Source organism: Anabrus simplex, chromosome 2 (genome assembly GCF_040414725.1).
Source record: "Anabrus simplex isolate iqAnaSimp1 chromosome 2, ASM4041472v1, whole genome shotgun sequence".
NCBI lineage: Eukaryota > Metazoa > Arthropoda > Insecta > Orthoptera > Tettigoniidae > Anabrus > Anabrus simplex.
The window spans coordinates 893,310,430-893,326,155 of record NC_090266.1 but is presented as its reverse complement, the minus strand read 5'-3'; the positions used below and the strand labels follow the sequence as shown (position 1 = coordinate 893,326,155).

General features: G+C 40.6%; 1 protein-coding gene across 3 annotated transcripts in view; it reads left to right on the top strand.

Moving 5' to 3' along the window:
* arm (armadillo) overlaps positions 1-12,708 on the top strand; it is a 251,436-nt gene extending 238,728 nt beyond the window's left edge. For 2 of the 3 annotated variants that reach the window (XM_067141649.2, XM_067141650.2), the window contains exon 14: positions 10,084-12,708. In XM_067141649.2, coding sequence (XP_066997750.1) covers positions 10,084-10,298 — 215 coding nt within the window. In that variant the 3' untranslated portion in view covers positions 10,299-12,708. The remainder of the gene's footprint in view (positions 1-10,083) is intronic. The other variant, XM_067141651.2, reaches the window with a different exon arrangement.
* The last annotated feature ends 3,018 nt before the right edge of the window (positions 12,709-15,726 follow it).

Sequence of the window (15,726 nt, the reverse complement as noted above, 5' to 3'; positions counted from 1 at the left end):
AACCTCTAATTGTAACTAGTTCTTTGGTCTCGTTTAGGTCTATACTACTTACCTTTATATTATTTATATTATTAGAAACTGAAATGTTCATTTTGCTCTTCTACAAAAGTGGGGGTTATGTTAGATTACAAAAAATAAAGGTGACTATGGAAGAGACATATTTGCAATGTGATGGGCAACAAGAGGATAATCGTGGATCGTACAAAGGGGAACAAATAAAATAGCAATGAGTACAAGCAGGTAGGTAAATACAAGGACACTTGGATCAACAAGAATGCCAACTTAAGATGTTATTTTGTTAAGAAAGAAGCCATACTTTTCAGTGTCGACTTAGTAAAATGTAACGTAAAACTTTCCAGTCTGTCAACACACAACAATTTCTATATAAATTATAACACTATAAACATACTTGTAAAAAATACACACTATTATACAAAGAATGACATGTTCCGTTCTACAAGAACATCCTCAGATTCTATCAAATCACTAAAAACTTACGTACATATGTATAACATTGTTTACGTTGTGTAAACTTGTCAATGATAGAGAATTAGGTGATATGAACAAGTATTGACAAATAATGTTTTAAAAGTATTAACATAAAGAAAAAACTTCTGTACTTATCTAGACTGCTAAGTCTGTTGTCACCAAACACTACACTAGTGTCCAAAAGTTAAGCATAAGTTAAGAGTAAGCAGGGCAGCAGGAAATAGACTGCAAAACGCACGACATATGCACCTACCAACCTTACGTGTTCGCTCTGTATAGGAAAGGAGTGTTCCCTGCTTTGACTAGCGGTGTAACCGCAAGGGAAACCCAGCCAGTGCCTGCGCCCCATATTCTCTCAGTCGTGTTTACCCTGTTATAGTGTGCGGAGTGTAGCCTTGTGGTGAACGTGACAACATAATGGCACGACGACGCCATTTGGACCCCGTTTTGCAGGGTAGAATACTCGGCCGCCTGGAAGCAGGCCAGACAGACCAAAGTCGCCGTATCCTTGAATGTGCCACAAAGTGTCTTCCAGGCTTTGGAGACGATTTCAAGTCACAGGAGATGTTAGTCGTAGGCGAGTACCAGGTCGGCCAAGGGTAACCACCCCACAGCAGGACCGATATCTGGCCTTAGCCACCCGACGAAATCAGAGTGCACCTGCAAGACAATTGTCGGAGGAATTTGCAGCCGTCTCGGGGGTTGCCGTTTCCCAGCAAACTGTGTACCGGGCGCTCAGAACAACAGGGCTGTTTGCCCGACATCCAGTGGTGTGTGTCCCGCTCACTCCAGCACAGAGATGGGCCCGTTTACTGTGGAGCTGTCAACATCGAAACTGGACCATGAATGAATGGAGGCATGTGCCCTTCATAAATGAATCCCGCTTCAGTTTGCAGAACGATTCCTATCACGCATTAATGTGGAGAGAACCGGGCAGCCGATACAACCACAGGAACATCGTGGAACTGGACTGGTACGGTGGTGGTGGCTTCATGGTGTGGGCCGGCATCATGTTGAATGGCCGTACGGACCTGCACATTTTCATGGGTGATCCAAGGAACACTGTTAATGCTCGGAGATACAGGGGTGAGGTATTGAGACCACGTTTGACTCTTCAGATGTGCGGTTGCTCCAGACTTCCTCTTAATGGACGATAATGCTCGACCGCACCACGCTGCTCTGGTGGATGAATTTCTGGCTGGGGAAGACATTCATCACATGGACTGGCCAGCAAGGTCTGCGGATCTGAATGCTATAGAACATGCCTGGAATGCATTGAGGAGGCAAATTGCATCCAGTCAGCCTCCACCATGGATCCTCCAAGGCCTTCGCATTTGCCCTTTCAGACAAATGGGATTGAATGCAACAAGAGCTCTTACACCATCTGATAGAGAGCATGCCATGTCGCTGCGAAGCATGTGTGGCCATTAGGGGTAACCATACACCCTGTTAATGACAAGACATTGCCAAGTTTTATGTTAGCTGTTGTCAAAGGTGTACCTTGGCTATCAGAACCTTTCTGACACTGTTTTTTTGGACATGTTATGTGACATATGGTGTGAGAGTCAGCTTCCACCAGGCGAGTTGGCTGTGCGCGTAGAGGCGCGCGGCTGTGAGCTTGCATCCGGGAGATAGTAGGTTCGAATCCCACTATCGGCAGCCCTGAAAATGGTTTTCCGTGGTTTCCCATTTTCACACCAGGCAAATGCTGGGGCTGTACCTTAATTAAGGCCACGGCTGCTTCCTTCCAACTCCTAGGCCTTTCCTATCCCATCGTCGCCATAAGACCTATCTGTGTCGGTGCGACGTAAAGCCCCTAGCAAAAAAAAAAAGTCAGCTTCCGTTTGTTCAGCAATCCGTCTGACTATCCTATCAGGCGGTATGGCCTCATTTAGTGATTATGCTTAACTTTTGGACTCTAGTGTGTTTCAGAACACACAACTTCAGATGAACAAAATGGTGGTATTCAAACACAAGACAAAATAAGTTAGAAATAGTACGGCACAAAAATATCAGAAGATAAAACTTATATCACAACAGACCATAGAGGAAAATTACAAAGATAGGTTACAGCAACATGACATAGTTTTTATCCAAATTGAATAAACAATCATACATGAAGTAGCACAGTTGTTTCCTAACCAACTGTACATTGAGTAATAAGAAACATTAGGGAAATAAGAGAATTAATCAAAGAACAACATTTTAAATTACAGAGTTTGGGCATACCGAAATTGTTCTGACTAGAGAATAATGCGCTATTGCAAATAAGAAAAACTCAGTGAAGCACACAGATGCATTTAGCCCAGCAGGATAAAACATCCACAGGTTTAAGTGACCTTCACACAGTAGAAAAATGTAAACAGCTTTGAAGTACTAGAAGTTTTGGAAAGTATTGACAGATAGAAAGTTCATTTTCACACAAGTTCCAACAGCATTCCAAATAAAGGAATTAGAGAACCACTCACTCCCTAATTGATACATATAGAGTACAACCACTCGGGAACATAGACATATATACATGCGAGGTGTAAAAGTATGAAGTTTATAATATCTCATTGTCGAGTTGTGTAAAGCCCAATACTGGATTGGAAATACAGGTAGTAATTTACACCAGAATAACACAAAGATGTTGCTCTCTCTCCAACAGCCAAAGTGTGCCTCAAATTAGAAGGTAAACAGAGCCAGTTATATAGTCAAGTGAGAGAGAGGAGGGGTACAAGGGAAGTCATGACACACAGCACAGGAAATGCTGTGAACATCCAGGAAGTAGAGTAGAGTCTAGAGTCAATGACGTCATGTGAGTCTGGCAGTATTCCTGTAGCTGTAGCGATGTGCGGAAGTAATATCGGGAAGAAAGCAGCAGAATATGACTACAGAGTTAAGTTTAGACGATTTTGACGTACCTTTTGTCCTAGGCGATTTCTTTTCTCCAGACCCGGCTTTGCTCGATGTGATAGCCACAGGCACTGACTGTTGCCCTACATCTCAGTTTCTACTGTAGAAAACTTTGACGAGTACAGGAAGAGTAATATTGTCCCATACCTGCTTGCATGCTTTCCAAAGACCCTCAGTAGTGGCGGGACGTCTAGAAGAAAGGCCTATTTTCAGGGGACCAAAGGCACAGAAATCTATTGGCGTTGCATCCTGGGATTTGACAGGGATGTCGCTAAATGGTATGACAATGACATCCGTTTCTGCTTCTTTTCTCTTGTAAGTGACTGATCTGGCAGTATGACTGGATGCTTTATCCATGGGGATCCAGTCATTTGAAGCATCCTCACTGTGTAGCCGAGGCATATCTTCATCGAAATAGTGGTCCATGACATTCTTCTGGAAGTAGGTAGCAAGATTCTGAGTTTACCCAGGGCACAATATCCTGCTACTACCATGAACCCCGTAGCAAACTTTTCTTTGTTTTCCTTGACAAAAGTTTTGAGTGCTCCATTTGGCCTTTGGGGCAATAGTAAATTGACCCGGCCGGGCTGAGTGGCTCAGACGGTTGAGGTGCTGGCCTTCTGACCCCAACTTGGCAGGTTCGATCCTGGCTCAGTCTCATGGTATCTGGAGGTGCTCAAATATGTCACTAGATTTACTTGCACCTATAAACTTCCATGGGACTAAATTCTGGCATCTCGGCATCTCCGAAAACCATAACAGTCGTTAGTGGGACGTAAAGCAAACAACGTTATTATTAGTAAATTGCCTGGAGCTGGTTGGTGTCATCCAAATAATTCAATGCTTCATCCATGGTAAAAACCAACTGCCATTTATCCCCTTCTAGGTAGTTTTAGTATAATTTTCTGGCATTAGTGAACCAGTCTTTAACGTGTCTTGCTTTCAAAGCATGTTCACACGCCTTACGCTGCTTTACTGAGTTCAGATCTGTTTCAATTATATGGTAGACTGTACCCTTAGATGTGCTTGTGGGGTTGGCAAGGTGTCTTTGAGTTGGTGAATTTTCCTTCAGGACAGCAGCCTTTACCTTCTTAGTGATGTCCGGAGTTGCGGAGAGTTGAACTCTCTTCCGCGGGAATTTTTCCAAAGTTGTTGTTTCTGGCGGAAAACCATTCTGATGTAATTTTATCACGTTGCCTACAGAGGACTTACTACTGTAGAGACCTTTCATTTCATACTGTTGTACAATCCCCGATAATGGGAAATTAGCATTGGGAAGGCCAACAATGTAGCCTTGCCATATATCTGTAATTCAGCAGGCCATGAAGCAACAATGGTATGATATGACAGTAGGCGACTTCTCTAGATCACACTGACCAGGCAAAAAAAAAAAAAAAAAAAAAAAAAAAAAAGACGTCGTGCAGCTGTTTTCAGGAGCGACACGTTCGCTCATGGTCGTATCCATCATTAACTGGGGCAACCTTCTGTAATACACCCGAAGTGAGTTGAACTTATTTCCAAACAAAGTCTAACCATCGTCTTAGTCTCCATCTACTTATCTCACCCTCCATGACCGAGTCTTTATATCCTCATACCACATGCACTCTTGCCATTGTTTCCACTGTTTGTATCAGCGATCATACTACTTTCATGTGTTACTTCTAACATATGAATACAGGGCAATTTAAAATGATGGATCCGATTTCATAAATTAATTCTGTGGTAAAATCTAATAAACATATCGTAATGTGAGAGATGTGCTAAGAACGATAAACTCTCAACATTTTTTTCAGTCATATCACAAGTGTGCTATGTGAGCACCTCGCGTAACATGACATACATCAAGCCGATAGTCTATCTCCTGCCAAACCTTGTGTAGTGTATCGCGGTCAATCTCTGCGATGGCTGCTGTGATGTGGGCACGAAGGTCGTCCAATGTTAGTGGAAGAGGTGGTACGTAAACATGATCCTTTATGAAACCCCACAAGAAGAAATTACATGGGGTTAAGTCGGGGGAACACGGTGGCCAACGAATGAGAGTTCGATCCTCCTGAGATGCACGACCTATCCAGCGTTGTGCCAATGTCTCGTTGAGATGGCTCCGAATGTTGCCATGGTAATGCGGAGGGGCACCATCCAGTTGAAGGATGAAATCTGAACTATCCTCTTCGAGCTGTGGCAGGAGCCATTGTTGCAGCATATCCAGAAAAACATTTCCTGTCGCAGTAGGTTCAATGAAGAAAAAGGGTCCATAAACCTTCTCATGGGAAATGGCACAAAACACATTCACCTTGGGAGAATCGCGTTGGTGTTCCACAACTTGATGGTGATTAGAAGTTCCCCAGATCCTTACGTTTTGTCTATTCCCAGTCCCGGAAAGGTGAAAAAATCACTTCATCACTGAAAATTTCCCTTTCGGAGAACCCATCCTCTTCCGTTAACGAGAGAAACTCGGCACAGAAGGGCGCTCGAGCAGCATAATCAGTGCCTTTTAAGACCTGCACCAGTTGCAAGCGGTAGGATTTCATTCGTAAACGTTTCCACAGAATGCACCAGACTGTTGCCTGTGGAATTTGAAGTTGCCTCGCTGCCTGGTAGGTGGACTTCTGAGGACTCCGCACGAAACTGGTGCGAACACGTTCCACTGTCTCTTACCCGGTTGAAGGATGGCCAGTAGACTTTTGCTTACAGATGCAGCCCGTGTCTCTGAATTTTGCATACCACACACGAATGGCTGTTCAGTAGGTGGGTCTCTTCCATACCTGGTACGGAAATGCCGTTGAACACTAATCACAGACTTGTTTACATGGTAATCAAGCACACAGAACGACTTCTGCTCTCCAGCTGCAGCCATTTTCTTTACTCGCTTCCTGCGCGCTCATAACGACTGAAAATGAAACCATGTGGGATGAAATCTAAACTCAACTAAATTTTGAGAGTTTTGCCTTTTCTTGTGCATATCTCACAGTATGGTATGTTCATTAGATTTCATAGAATAAATATATGAAATCGGGTCCATCAGTTTGAATTGCCCTGCAAGATATCCTTAGTCCGTCCAGCTCTCACTCCAGTAAAGTTTGTCTGAAAACAGACCAGTGTAAAGAGAGTTTCATCCGGGAGTTGACCGACTTCCTTCTTACGGAATACTGTTAATCGCAGCTGTAAACTTGCTGCATTAGCTTTGCATGACCTTGATTGAGTTTCACTTACAGTACCACCATCCTGACAGAATATACATCCTAAATACTTGAAATTATCCACCTGTTCTAGCTATGGATTCTCATGGGTATCTTACCTACTGACATCACTTTAGTCTTTGAAAAGCTAATTTTCATGTCATACTCATTGAACCTGCTGTATTTTCAAGTTCCAGGCTTTCAGCACTATCTGCCATTAAGACCAAATGATTGGCTTAGGCCAAAGTGCCTACTTCCTAACTGAATCTCTTCCTGCCACTTTATAAGTTTCTGTAGATGATCAACGTAAACTATGAACAACAAAGGTGAAATATTCCAGCCTTGTCTAAACCCTGTAATTACCCTGAACCAAGAACTCATTCTACCATGAATTCTCACCGCAGACCAATTGTCGAGAGAAATTTCTTTTATCACTTTAACAGACTTTCCCAGACGTATGTGGGAGTCTCGCTATTTTTGGTCCTTCATCCCTCTCTCCTGATCGCAGAGACTTACCTCCCGATTTTGAGAACAGATTCAGCTCGTGTATTTTTTTTTTAAATCCCAGGTTTTTACACATTCTTCAAGTAGCTGGAGAGAACTGATGTTCTGTGGGCACTGGCAAGATAGATGCAATCAGCTGGTAGTGTTCTTAAATATGACAAAATCTCTGATGTAACACTTTTTATTTTTATCATTTCCATATAGCAGTGCCGACTGTGAGACTACTTTTTAGCATATTTACAAAGACAAAAACTCGGTTCATATCAAAGCTTAAAAAAAAAATAATTCTGGAAGAAAATTAAACCTTAAAACTCATTCAATAAGGCCAGTGGTTTGAGCATAAATCTAGTTCAGAAATTTATAAAGAGGCCTAAAGGAGTTACAGTGAAGAATCATTTGTTCTAAAGCTCATAAACATGCAGTATTTCAGTATTTATAAATAAATTCATTAATTAATAAGAGAAATTACATAATTGAGTAGTATGTGTTAAATATTCTTCAAAGTTAAGTCGTCAATGATGTCGTAACATGTCAGGATATGCTGCCAAAAGATCTCCTTATTTTTGACTTCTGAAAGTTGGCATGTTTACTTTTAATAATCTGCTCTTAATCCCATAGTCCCCCAGTACGGCAAACATCTTTTTCCACCGGGCGAGTTGGCCATGCGGTTAGGAGCGCGCAGCTGTGAGCTTGCATCCGGGAGATAGTGGGTTCTAATCTCACTGTCGGCTACCCTGAAAGTGGTTTTCCGTTGTTTCCCATTTTCACACCAGGCAAATGCTGGGTCTGTACCTTAATTAAGGCCACAGCCGCTTCCTTCCAACTCCTAGCCCTTTCCTATCCCATCGTCGTCGGTGCAACGTAAAGCCACCTTAAAAAAAAAAAATCTTTCTCCTTAGTACTCTGTCATATCTCTTCTCTAGATCTATGAGACATAAAGTAACTGTCTATTCCTCTCGTAGCACTTTTCATTTACCTGGTGCATACTGAAAATCTGATCCTGACAAACATTCTATGGTCTGAAACCACACAGGTTTTCATCTAACTTTCAACCAATGTGAACACCTTGCCTCATGTACTGATCAGTGAAATTCCGTAGTTGTTGATAGCTATCAACTATAGTTGTTGCAATCCTTCCTGTTCCCTTGCTATAAAAGAAGAAAAAAAAAAAAAAAATGTAAATTTGTGTCCTCGTCCTGAAGTGGTGTAGCTCTTTTCATGCACACCGCCAATGGAGGTGAGGTGCATGTACCATTTCAACCACATACCAGCCCCCCTGCAATTCCTCAATCTCTGGCAGTACCGGCAATCAACCCCCCCCCCGGGGACGGCAGCCAATCACGTGTCCAAGTCCAAACCCATCGAACATGAGCCATACTGTAATGTCACTGAAGTGGAGGATTCCTGAGGGGTCTTGTTGAATACAGTCCCCCATCATGGATTCTTACACACGGTTTGGGTACTTACAGTGACTTCGGTGGCATTTTGAAGCTCGTGGTGCAGAGTAGTAGCTGTGCATGTAGGTGTCTACTTGACATGCAGTTACACCAAGTAAAAGAGCTGCTGTTGTTTTGCATGGACAGCCTGCACAAATGTCGATCTGCTACTGAATGGGCATCTTGGAACATTTTCCACAACCTGGAGACACCACTTTGATTCATGTGAACAATGTTGGCAACTTCTCATATTCTGTTGCATCAGTGATAATTTCGAAGCGATGTGCCATAGACAGCTTATGACAAGCCATTTTAGTGCGTAGAAGCAAGGCACACAGATAAGCTTGCTTCGCCGTTACCTCAAATATAGTGTACTGGATGTGTTCACCAGTCGTGAGTCAAATGTCCTAGTTGTGAGAAAGGTAGGGTTTCCTTGATTTAAACAATGTACTTACACTCTAACCATAAATGAAACATTAATATTAGACATTATCAGATAAATTCCAAATATGCTTAGCTTTTGTTAATGAGTATATTTTTATTTTCTGTTTTTTAAAACATCGTTCCTCATTAAATTCATTATAATCTTTGTACCCATTAGTGAAACTTTCGTATTGGAGAAGACTTCTGTAATGTTGAAATTAATTATTATTGTTACAATTAAAGCAGACTATTTTGTCGGGCTAATCTAAAGATTAGCCAATCGGTTCACAAGCATACATGCAAACGCGCGCTTATAGATTTATACTTGAAATTGAACAACACTTCACTAATCAGTGGCGTGGCCATTTACAAAAGTCTCTTGTCCTTACAGCGGATCTCTGGTTGGCTTGTATATACCTGGAACAGGCAATCCTTGCATAATCTTGAATGACAGGTCCTGCCTCCCAGGTCCCACTTTTCACTTTGCTTCACATGTACCAGTCACTTCACTCGGCATCTCGATGTCAGCAGGTTCATACACACGTCCATTGACCATCACAATGCACAACTGCTGTACACTTGGCTCGACTCCAGATAAGGCTGATAACTTGCACAATCAACCCACTTGACTGCTGTACACACTGAACTACTCAACACATATCACTCAACAAGACAATAATATAGCCTGGTTCAAATACTACTCAACACTCCAAGAACTCTCCTTGGTCATGGTGAGCCTACTTTTAAATACCAGGTGATGGAAGTTCTAGTGTCTTGTGGTGCATTCTTAATAGGAAAGTTATAGTTTTACCTTCCAGCAAATTCATGGAGAGAGAGACGAAAAGCTCAATACAAGCAGAGGCAATCGCATGCTCTCAGGCCGTCAAAGAGCTCCGTGGCCTGTCCGACTCCCTGGCAATACTGGACGGGGGTGGGCCTTTTTGAGGGCTGGCAGTGACATGAGCTTGTAATAACGCAATGTTAACCTGTGTTTGCTTATAATTTCACATAGAAAGCAGCATGAAGTATAATTGAGAGTAGAAAAAAATTTACTTGTGTGTTGTGCTTCCAATAATGCACGTTATAGCAATGTATGGCAAGCAAAATATTTTACAGGTGTCTTTAATTATTTGCTCATTTTGTGTGTTTTATCATAGGTTATGACACGTTACCAATAGATTCTATGCAAGGCCTGGAAATTGGTTCACACCATGCAGCAGGGGGTGGGGGTGGCTCAACTTATGGTCCACTGGATGCCATGGATGTAGCTGGACCAGATTCGACTGACCTCAACTTCGACCATTTGGATGAGCTGCCTCAGCCTCCCCAAGATAATAACCAGGTGGCTGCCTGGTACGACACAGACTTGTAGTTAGGACACTTACCCTTAGTATATAGATCAGTGAAATTCTATTATTAAATATGTATGGTAGGTATTTTATATTTTGGTTTCCTTAAAATGTGGGAAACTGAGATGCACAGACCTTACAGAAAATATGAATAAGTTCCTGGTTTTCATGTTAATAGTCCATCACATCTCAAGAGAACGCAGACTGCCCTTGGGTCCTATGATGCCCAATGTTACTCCCAAAATTGAATTGCTGACATTACAGCACCGTTACCATCTATGTACTTGCTGCTGTACCAGTCTGTTTGTGTATACTGGCCAAATTATTCTTCTAGAGTAGAAAATAAATCTCAACTGATTTGAAAGTCAGGCAAGGTTTTTGGCATAGTCTCATGAAATTAGTGAAGGAGCTATCTGGTCAGTAAAGGTAGCAGCACTGGTTGCACGAACTTTCACAAATTGTGGTAAATTGTGTTTTGCTGACTCTGTGACCTTAGGGAAGGCAACAGTCAGTAGACCAGTAGCTCATGATGTCTGTTGCGCTAAGCTGTTTTATTTTTATTAATGGTTATGCTAGACTGGTCGGTATTAGTCTGTGTTGTCATTGCTGTATTGTATACCTTCTAGAAAGCACTGGATATTGTTTCTGTGACATCATCTGCAACATTTATGGAGTTTGAATCCACCTGTTATAATTTCAGAATTTTTCAAATCCTTGCTTGTCCACTGTGGAACTCAGGAGCATGAGTGTGTGGTTGTGTATTACTATGGAATGCAAATTCATAGAATAAAAAGTTGTGCATCTCTGATTTAATTGAGAAATTTATATTATTTTTATAAATAGGTGCTCATTTATTTATATTTCTTTTTTTACTCCTTCTCAATTGTTGAGAAATACAGTTCAAGTACCTTACCACATCACATTTGATGAACTGACAACAAATGAACTTCTATTATAATTTTGTGGTGATGAAAAATCAAGTGATTGCTAAGACATTTACATCTGGCAAAGATAATTTCTTATATTTTTGTTGATTTATGTATGATTGCAAAGTAGAATATGAGAAGATGTGAGTGGTTCTTTTGTTGTTTTTTTTTTTTTTTTTTTTTTTTTTATGAAGCTGTTACGTGTTGCATATTTGTTTGGTGGTTAGTATCATTGTGACTCATTTCTTAATGTCATTAAGAAAAAAAGTAAGTCATCTTATATAGGCATTGATCTTGCATTGTACATAATCCATTAGGATTTTTTTCATGTCATGAATTTGTCTAATAAATGAGAATATTTAATTATTAGTGTAAAGTAGTGCAATCAGTCACGTAAATCCAAAGGTAAGAAATACCTGTGTTATTCTACATGTTGTGTGTTGCCAAATGGTCCTCATTGCTTTGGAACCATGATATTTATTCAAATTCATGATTTAGGGACCATATTACATCCCTCCTATTCCTTCCTCCCATATCAGGAGACAGCCAAATGTGATCCTTCTGCACAATTTCAATTAATGGTTATTTAGTTACCGTATTTAATTGATCGTACAGTAAATGCATAAAATTCTGCAATGGCCGGTGAATGTACATATTTTAAGTTACAAACGTGGAATCATATTTCCTGTTACATTGATACTGATCAGAAGTCGTCGTATGCCAATGGAGAACTTCAGTATTATAGTTTAGCTATGTATTCCTTGCTAATATAGCATTCCAGTGAATTTCTTGTATGGTATGAAAGTTTCTATATCAGTTTCACCATAGACATTGAATTTAGAGTTTGTATGAAAATTTAGAAATGCTTAACCATAGTTAATTTCTTACTAATTATGATTCAGTCCATAAGTGTAGGATAAAACCTTTTCTTTTCATCCTTGAGAGGATCAGGCGCTTTTAGTCTTATAGTGGCACATTGCCTCGGATTGTATCTCTCTCTCATTGTACTGTGTGTGTGTTCAGAGCATCAGTTGGATATGCCATTGCTATATTATCAGATAGGGCTCTTGGTATGTTTGAATATGTTCTTATAAAGAGCTTTTCAAAGTTTGGAGCAAATATTATCATCTTATCATCCCTTGAAAATTATGTGCAGGGATTTGTGGACCTCTTCAACATTACATAACTCAAAAGTGGTTTGGAATGGACTTGTATTTTACTTGTCCTGCTTGTTAAGGGCAGTACACAAAACTTGAATGTATAGGTATATCAGAATGCTGCCTTCCATAACCATGAAGTTGTATATTCTTGTGCATGATTGGAAGAATATTTTCTTATGATTTGTCATTCGTTTTGCACATTTCAATCCTCCTGTATATTTATATCCACTCACATGTAGGGGGTGTGCCTATAATAAAAAAATGTTTGACTTAAGCTATTTCTAACATTTGAATACTGTGGTCTTTATGTTAAAAAAATTTTTGAATAAAGATACAGTTGCCCAACATACTGTGATTTCAGTTTTGAAAAATATTTGTCTTATGTAAAACCTTATGTTGTAAGTTATGAACCTATACCCTTCTTGTAAGCTCCTCCAGAATAAATGGCAGTATTTATAAGACTGTGCAACATGTAAAAATTTCTCTGATCATATTTCTTGAAAACTGCCACTAGTTCCATTTTTAAAAAAAGTTAATAATGTTATCCTAGCAGATATTGATAACCTAGAAAAGCACTAAAAGTTTGTTTATAAACCCCCTTGATAACATTGTTAATGTAAAAACTATTTTCTGTATAATTTAACCATTCCAAAGTTATTTGAGGTTCTTAAATGACTCGCTCTGTATACGTACATAACTAAGATGTATGAAAGTTCATTACCTAATTCGTACACACACATACTATCATTTATGATTCACACTTGATTTGTGTATGTAAGAGGTACTTACTGTGTGAAGGCTTAAGGAAAAAGAAATCACATAAAAGATGCTACTTTGAAATGAATTCCATAAGTGGGCTGGCTTGAGGTGGAGAAGTCTTTATCAAAATCTTCAATTAATTGTTTGTTCATAGTGTCCTGCACTGACCTAAACAAATGGAAATGTGGATAAAACTTTCTGCAGGAATCCATGCAGACACAGCTTTGCACGAATATTCCACACAATTGACCAAGTTAGCTTGCTTTTGGGAGATGCTGGATTCGAACTTCACCCATGGGAACCCTGCTGTAAGTTTTCTGCGGTTTCCCATTTTCCCACCAGGCAGATCCTTGAACTGTACCTTAATTGAGGCTGTCAGTTCAATAGTTGCCTCTCAGCCAGTGCCATATTAGTCATGCTAAAAGGGTATTTATTTGTTAACCATTTTCCTTCAGTTTACAAATAAGACAACTGAGTCATTAATCATTCCAAATGTGGAAGTCTTATACATATTTGCATACACGGCAGCCAGTGCAGTGTGAGTGTTAAGTGCTCTGTTATATCCTGCAAAAACAGCAAGAACAACCGCATCTAGGTACAAACTCTGTCACTGAAAACATTTGTACAGTGCTCTAGTGGAAATATCACTAAAGCATGACACGTAAAGAAGTTAATCAAAGAATAACTGTCTTTGAAAGTCAACTGAGTGACTTCTAAGCTCGCCTAGCAGCAGCGACCACCAGTGCTGGTGACACAACTACCAACCCATGACAAGAAATACAGAGCCTGGCTGCCGACTTTGAAACCTTCAAGGACCAAGTGACCACTGAAATTGCCGAACTAAGGACCAAGATGTCTACGATGGAAGAGACACTAACCCGTCATGAAGAAATGATTGGCGATTTGGCTCAGTATAACCGTCGTAACTGCCTCCTCCTGCACGGTGTTGCCGAGGAACCTGATGAAGACGTGTATAAAAAAGAAATTACGGACTTCATCAGGGATAAGCTACAACTGGACATCTCACTAGGAGACATTGACCGCTGCCACAGGCTTGGTGAGCGGAAACGTACAACAGCTGAAGCGGTAGTGATGGGAAGCCGACCGATCATCGTGAAGTTCCTTAGGTTTCAAGATCGTAACCGGGTTTGGAGAGTTAAAAAACTTCTCAAAGGATCTAAATTTCTAATAACTGAATCGCTTACGAGTATCCGGAAACAGATTCTAAACAGAGCTAGGGATATCCTAGGGCATAAGCGGGTATGGACAGTCGAAGGTCGCATAGTAGTGTTACTAAATAATGGAAGGAAAGAATATATTAGTAATGTAGGTGACTTGAACAGAACTCTAAACTCAGCAGGTGTAACAGTGAATTAAGGTTTAAGTCTTAAAATGTTCTGTAGTTTTCATGTGTATATATTTGTTTGTGTGTGTGTCTGAGTGTGTGCGAATTGAGTCGGCGAACGTACCTGGGAAATTCTTGGTAAGTGTTTCTTTAGTTATGCATGATAATGGCTAAGACTAATGAGCCTGTGCTTGTAGCAGATGAGGAATTCCTGCATGCCATTGACCCGGACGTATTCCAAGACAATGACAACCCTCTTTCACAATCACCAGTAGCTCCCCTACCCCAACCCGAGCCCACAGGAATCCTATTGAAACGTGCCTTGTCGCAGTTTCCTAGAACCCTCCAATGTTGTCACATTAACTGTTTATCACTTTTAAGTCACTTTGACGAAGTCCGTTCTATAATTACTGGTACAAATATGCATTTAATCGGCCTGAGTGAAAGTTGGTTGACTAACGGTATCAGTTCCGCGCTTGTAAAAATTGATGGGTATACTTCCTGAGAATGACCGCGCAGGTAAACAAGGCGGTGGTGTTTCAGTGTACTGTAGAGACGACATTAAGAGAAAAATAATCTGTAAATCTTCCCCCAATGACACTCCCCATACTGAATATATGTTCCTTGAGGCGATTGTCAACAACCAGAAAGTGTTAATAGTAGTAGTAGTAGTAGTAGTAGTAGTAGTAGTAGTAGTAGTAGTATACAAGCCACCCAAAGTAAGTAATATAGACGCACTTGAAGCGGATCTGCTGAAACTTATACCGGGTTACGAACACATCATAATCCTCGGTGATTTTAACATAAATCCCTTGACCCAGACTAGTGACTAGTGTCAATGGACATGACCATCTTACCATTAAACGCAACTAACCATGTACACACACGTAACGGCTCAACCCACACTCTGACTACTTAGTGACAAATAATCCCCATAAGGCTGTCAAGCACGGTCAAATCTCTGTCCCTGGTATCTCTACACACGATCTTATCTATCTGTGCTACTCACTGCGGGTGCTGAAGCGTAAAGCTAAGTATGTAAACTACAAAGACATGAAAAATATAGACTTAACTCTACTACAATATGACGCATATAATTTACCTTGGGACAACATACGACAATCGCACGACGTGAATTTGAAAGTACGATGATTTAACTCCTTATTGTTAGGACTCTATGTCAAGCATGCTCCCTTTCTGCAGGCAAGGGTTACTCGCCCTCCTGCTCCGTGGTTAAACACTGAGATAAAAGCAACAATGG